This window comes from Emiliania huxleyi (genome assembly GCF_000372725.1).
Source record: "Emiliania huxleyi CCMP1516 unplaced genomic scaffold EMIHUscaffold_23, whole genome shotgun sequence".
NCBI lineage: Eukaryota > Haptophyta > Isochrysidales > Noelaerhabdaceae > Emiliania > Emiliania huxleyi.
In genome coordinates this window covers 996,650-1,002,649 of record NW_005200333.1, presented here as the reverse complement: position 1 = coordinate 1,002,649, position 6,000 = coordinate 996,650, and the positions used below count along the sequence as shown (strand labels likewise).

Here is a 6,000-nt window from a genome sequence, read left to right as displayed (position 1 = left end):
GGGGGGGGGGGAGAAAAAAAAAATTTAAGTGATGTATGCCACACATCCCAGGAGTACAGGGCGAGGGAGCAGTCAGGGGGGGCTAGGGGACTCGGGTGAGGACTCGTGGGCAGGGCGGGAGGACGGGGCGGCTTGTGGCTCTGGGAGAGCGACCGAGCAGCAGAGCAGGCTCGAGGCGAGGCAGAGCGCCACTTGCGGTCCTATGGCCGGGTCAAAGAGGCGGAGGCGGAGGCCGACGGCGTGGTGGAGCCCGACGGCAGCCGCGAGAGCCGCGGCGGGAAGGAACGCCTCCAGCCGGCCTCCCGCCCAGACGAAGGCGCGAGCGGCGGCGACGGCGGCGACGCCGCAGCAGGTGGCCGAGCCGCGCAGCCACGGCACGCCGGCCTACCACACCACCCACGGGACTGAACCCACGCCGGACTCGGTACTCTGGAGGTGTGGGACCAGGCCTGCATCTCGACCCGCATCGCCGCCGGGTAGAGGCCGAGGTGGACGGTCAGCAGCAGGGCGGCAAGGTCCATCCCCATCAGAAGGCTCGCCCAGCTCGTGTGCAGGAAGATGGCAGCACTGGTCCTCCACCCCGCCTCGCCGTGCAGAGAGCCCGCCGCCCTTAGCGCCTCGTCGCCGAGCAAGTGTGGCAGGGCGAGGGCCTGCAGCTGCAGCAGCACGCACAGCGAGGCGGAGACCGCCGCCAGCCAAGACGGCCTCTCCGCGACGGCGGCGAGCCCTGGCGCGTGCAGCCACAGACTGTGGCGCGGCGGCGGCGGCGGCGGCGGCGCGTGGCGGCGGCGGAGAGCAAACTCGACCGGGTGGCGGCTCTCGCACTGGCTCTGCAGCGTGGTGTTGTGCCGGCAGCCCGCGGACATGACGCTGCTCGCAAAGGCCTCGTCGATCTCCGACCGGCACGTCGGGCAGCGCAGGTCCTCGTCGTCCTCCGCAGCCCGGAGCAGGTTGCGCAGGCACTCCTTGCAGGTGCTGTGCTGGCAAGCGAGGGTCACGGGCTCGTAGAGCAGCTCGAAGCAGAGGCAGCAAACCAGGCTCGTGTCGACCGGGTCGGCATCCGGCGCCGGCGCGCCAGCGGCAGGCCGAGCCCCTGCCACCGCATCGCTTCCATCTTCTGCGGAGGAGAGAGCGGCGAGCGCGGCGGTGGCGAAGGAGCCTGCGCAGGCGGCGCCGAGGGCGCGAGACTCCCACACCACTGCCGCCACTCCCAAACCACCGCAGAGCCCAGCCCCGGCAACGGAGGCCAGTGCACGGCGGCGGAGCCACGGGCGCGCAGCCAGGAGGGAGTCAACCTCCTCGGGAGAGCGCTCGGACTGCTGGCGTGCAGGCTCGGGCCTCGCACGACCCCGTGCTGGCGAGCGGGCGCGACGGCGAGCGGGGCGCGCGGGCATGCACACCGCTCACGGCACGTTCGCCGCCCAGCGTCGAAGGGAGGCGGGTCGGCGTGTTGAGCTGCGTTGGCGCCCTCGGGGATGAACAACCGAAACCAAAAGAAGAAATCCGAAGCCCGGCCACTGGGTTCCGGCTGATAGGGGGTCTGTCCCCACTGAGTCGCGCCAAAACGCCCTACCTACCTACCTATCCCCAGGCCGCGTAGCGACGCGAAAAAAGACGAAAATAGGGGGTACCTACCTATTGCGGGGCCCTCTGGGGCGGTCAAAACCGGACCTACCTACCTATTGCATAGGGTGTTAGTTAGTTAGGAAGGTGTGCAGACCCCCTATCTGGCTAGGAGCCGGAACCCAGAGGGCTAAGCGTGAGTTATACACGCCCCCCCGTTGGGTGGAGCCGGTCCCACGTCCTCCCGCCGATTCGCCGACAAAGCATGCTGAGGTTGTCGCAGCGGCTCCAGAGCGCAAGCAATTTGCTCTCGTCCGCGTACGTTTGCCCGCCAAAAAAAGCCAATTCTTGACTTGGGCCCTCGGGGAGGCGGCCTTCTCTCGAGGTCTCGAGATACACAGAGCGGCCAACGCGTACGTCGACTCGTACTCGGACCGGATGATGGTAGGCCGGCGCGCACAGCTGGGAGAGAGCATGGTGTGGCGCTCCACGCTCAGTGCTGAGCCGAAACCAAAAGAAAATTTCAAGCGGCCACTGGGTTCCGGCTCCTACGCCTCTTCCGCCCTTGCGAGCGAGCACCACCTTCGGCCACTGTGGTCACCGCATGCGAAACAAATCCCACCATTCGCCGTGCGTGCGTGTGAGCGCCCCTGAGCAACCCTACCCACCCCACACGCCCACCGGCGCACCCTCGGCCCGCACACGCGCCCTGGCGACCCACAGACCTCCCCCGCCACCGCGCGTTCGACGTGGTGCCGAGACCGCTCCGGCGGCATGACAGCCCCTGCTGCTTCCTGTCGCAGGAAGCGCCGCGGACGGCGCTGATCGTGCGTCCATAGAGCCAGCTCCGCGCGATGCCGTCCTTCCGGGCGACGACGCTCGCCTTCTGCAGGGCACACGGTGCGGCGCTGCGCTGTCGCGAGCGCGCCGCCGACATTCACTCAGATTCGCCGAGCGCTGCGCGGCTGGCTGACGCCGCTCGCTCAGGCGGGCGCGGCTTGTAATCCCTCGGCGCCGGCGACATTGATCCGTACAACGTGGCCGGACAAGGCCACAAAGCTTCCACGGGCGGGTGAGGCGCCGGTGATCCTAGCTAGCTGCCCTGCTGCTGCGATCGCCGCTGCCGCTGCAATAGCCGCCGGCGCAGGCACGACGACCATCATTGGACCATCCACCGGTGCGGCGAACATGTGTCTCGGTGCCCTCCCGCTCGTCTTGTTCATACTCCATCGCCAGGGTGTGTCGCGCACTTCCGTCCTGACGCTCCCGCTGCTCGCGGCGCGGCGTCGGTCGCCGCACCCGCCTCTCCTCCCGCGTCCCGGCGCTCCTCCCGCGTCCCGGCCCCGCGCAAGCAGCTCGTTGCGTTTGGATCACGCCCTCCCACACCGACCGCAACGACCCAGGACGCCGGCGGCGACGAGGGCGAGGGCGAGGGCGAGGGCGCCCTCGGCTCGGCTAGAGCGGCCGAGAGGCAGTGCGGTCGCGCCTTTTACCGTGACCGCCGCGCCGCCACAGCGGGCGAGCTCGCGCGGGTGTGGCGGGGGCGAGGGGTGCCACGTGGCGGGGGCGAGGGCTGCTGCGGCCGTCAGCGTCAGTCTGCGTGTCGGGGCGCGTTCGCCCGCGTACGGCTCAGACAGGCGTCGGTCGCCGCCTCCGCTGCACGCGGGGCGTTGCGCTGCGCGAGGGCCGCCTGCAATTGCTAGCCATGTGCTTGTTTCACGGCGGCAATGGGTCACGCTCACGCCTCACGGGTGTGGGGCACGCTCACACGGGTGTGCACTCTCGCTACCATTTTTCACATCTGCTGGTTGGACTAACGGCGTATTCTGTCAAATAAAAAGTCTGCTCCTTGGTCAGAAGGAGCCAGCGCGCCGCTCCTCAGGCCGGAGCCAGAGCTCGGGCCGGCGCCCGAGGAGGGGTCTGCGCGTCCCGGCATCATGGCTTTTACCTCGCCGACCGTGGGAAGGAAGAGCGTCTCGGCCCGCGAGACGTCGGGCCTGCTGATACGCACGACCCGCTGCCCGCGCTCGCGGTACCCCTTCAGGATGGCGACGCTAGCGAGATCCTTGACGGAGAACATGACGCCAGCGCCGGGATGCGCTGAGCGGGGCAGCCCTTGGAGGTCGGCGTCGGTCAGGCAATACTCGCTGCGGGCGCGGACGATGCCGAGCTGTGCGACGCCGGCGGGAACGAGCAACTCGAGTCCGAGAGGCGCAGAGGACGATGCCATGAGCTCCGCGCCGTCGTCGCTGGGCAGCGTGGCGACGAAGCGGGCTAGCCTTCGCAGATGGCGATAGTGGCGACGTCAGCGTGTCGAGGACCAGCGGACACCTAGTGGGACGCCTGTGTGTCAGAGGAGCGCGTCGAGAGCGCGTCCACACCGCACAGGCACAAGTGTGCACGCGTGCGGCCGAGTGGCGGTGTGTGATTGAGATGTGCCCGCCGACGCGCATCCATGGACGCCGAGCTAGATGCCGAGCCTCCTTGCCTTGCAGATCTCAATGACGACCTGTTGCGGAAGATTGCCAGTCGGCTTGCCGAGTCTGACCTGGCTTCCGCCGTCGCCCTCAAACGATGCAGCAGCCGCTTCAAGGACCTCGCCACCCCGCTGGTGGCAAACGCCGTTTCAAGGATAAACACGAAGTGGCGGGATGCGGCAGATAAAATCGGCGACGAGGGCGCTGCTCGGATCAGAGGCGGACTCGAGCGCAACGAGGTGCTGACCACCCTCGCGCTCCCGCACAACAACATCGGCGCGGAGGGCGCAGCCGCGATCGCGGAGGCGCTACGCGGCAACACGGTGCTGACCACCCTCGACCTGAGCGGCAACGAGATATGCGGCATTGACGAGGACGGTGATGGTGCGTACGATGCGTCCGGCATCGTTGCGCTCGCGGACGCCCTCAAGGTCAACGGGGTGCTGACCACCCTCAACCTCGCCAACAACCAGATCCGCGACCAGGGCGCCGCTGCGATCGCGGAAGCGCTGCGCGGCAACGGGGTGGTGACTGAGCTAGACATCTCCTGGAACCAGATCGGCCCCACGGGTGCCACCGCGATCGCCGACGCCCTTCGCGTCAACGGGGTGCTGAGCAACCTCGTGCTCCGGGACAACAACATCGGGGACGAGGGTGCCGCTGCGCTGGCCTCTGCTCTTCGCGTCAACGAGGTGCTGACCACTCTTGACTTGTCGGGCGACCCATACAGCAGCGGCGGCATCGGCCCCGAGGGTGCCAGCGCGATCGCAGAGGCCCTTAAGGTCAACGGGGTCCTGACCTCCCTCAATCTCACTGGAAACAAAATCCGCGCCAAGGGCGCCGCCGCAATCGCCGAGGCGCTGCGCGGCAACGGGGTGCTGACCTCCTTGAACGTGGGCTTCAACAGCCTCACCGAGGAGGCGGCCCTCGGCATCGTGCGTGCCGAGCGGCAGCGCAACAAGCTGACCTCGCTGGGCTTGGCTCGCTGCAACATTGGCCCGACTGGCGCCGCAGAGATCGCCGAGTACGCGTCGGGCAGTGAGGTGCTGACCGACCTCAACATCAGCGAGAACATCATCGGTGCCGAGGGCGCCAAGGCGATCGGCAAGGCACTCGCGGTCAACGCGGTGCTGACCACCCTCGTGCTCTCCGACACCCGCATTGGCGACGAGGGCGCCAAGGCACTGGCCTCCGCTCTTCGCGTCAACGAGGTGCTGACCACCCTCAACCTCTCCGACAACGACATCCGCGAGGAGGGTGCCAAGGCGCTAGCATCCGCTCTTCGCATCAACAGGGTGCTGAACAACATCGACCTCCGCTACAACGATTTGGGTGACGAGGGGAAGGGAGTGATTCGAGATGCGGTGAGCGGGCGGGAAGGGTTCAGGCTCAAGATGTGAGTGGGCTCTGAGAGCGGAGTCGGCCAGGGGGGCGTACGTGCATGGGATTAGAGTCTTGAGAAGCGCTTCGGCGTCGGGGAGATTGATTTCTTTTTGCGTGGTAAAATTCTTTTTGCGTTTTTCAGCAGGGTGCTCTGAAAAGCATCAACCTCGAGTACAACATCAACAAGTTGGGCGACGAGGGGAAGGGAGCGATTTGGGATGCGGTGAGCGGGCGGGTAGGGTTCGAGCTCCCAGGATATGTCATATGAGTGTGAATTCTGAGAGTGACCACGACGCACTCTCTCATGACTAGCGCCATCCCACGACAGCGTCTGTGTGGGGACTACATGATCCGTACATGAAGTTTTCTCCCAGGGGGACTAGCACTAGCCGTCTTCCACATGGTCCCTCGGGTCCCTGCTGCTCCTAATCTCGTCGTACATCCTCCTGCTGATCTCCGCAACATCCTGCTCCCTCCCTCGTCTCGCCCTGCGCGTCTGCTCCGCCTCCCCGTCGTCCGCCCTGCGTCGTCTGGTGACGGGTCCTCCATAGTCGGTTGAGGTCGCCGCCCTCCTCGT

General features: G+C 67.1%; 3 protein-coding genes across 3 annotated transcripts in view; 1 reads left to right on the top strand and 2 right to left on the bottom strand.

The window, feature by feature from the left end:
* Positions 1-2,188, bottom strand: part of EMIHUDRAFT_450230 (hypothetical protein) — a gene marked incomplete at both ends in the record, with an annotated part of 2,998 nt that extends 810 nt beyond the window's left edge. The window contains 5 exons of the mRNA XM_005779633.1: positions 149-384; positions 462-707; positions 807-1,159; positions 1,824-1,937; positions 2,146-2,188. Coding sequence (XP_005779690.1) covers positions 149-384; positions 462-707; positions 807-1,159; positions 1,824-1,937; positions 2,146-2,188 — 992 coding nt within the window. The remainder of the gene's footprint in view (positions 1-148; positions 385-461; positions 708-806; positions 1,160-1,823; positions 1,938-2,145) is intronic.
* Positions 2,165-3,864, bottom strand: EMIHUDRAFT_450229 (hypothetical protein). Its single transcript, XM_005779632.1, has one exon. It carries the CDS (start codon positions 3,791-3,793, stop codon positions 3,377-3,379), a length of 417 nt encoding a protein of 138 aa, XP_005779689.1. The 5' UTR covers positions 3,794-3,864; the 3' UTR covers positions 2,165-3,376.
* Positions 3,865-4,018: 154 nt separating this feature from the next.
* EMIHUDRAFT_100402 (hypothetical protein) lies at positions 4,019-5,440 on the top strand (the record flags this gene model as incomplete). Its single annotated transcript, XM_005779631.1, has 1 exon — positions 4,019-5,440. The coding sequence occupies one exon, from the start codon at positions 4,019-4,021 to the stop codon at positions 5,438-5,440; it is 1,422 nt and encodes a 473-aa protein (XP_005779688.1).
* Between the last annotated feature and the right edge of the window lie 560 nt (positions 5,441-6,000).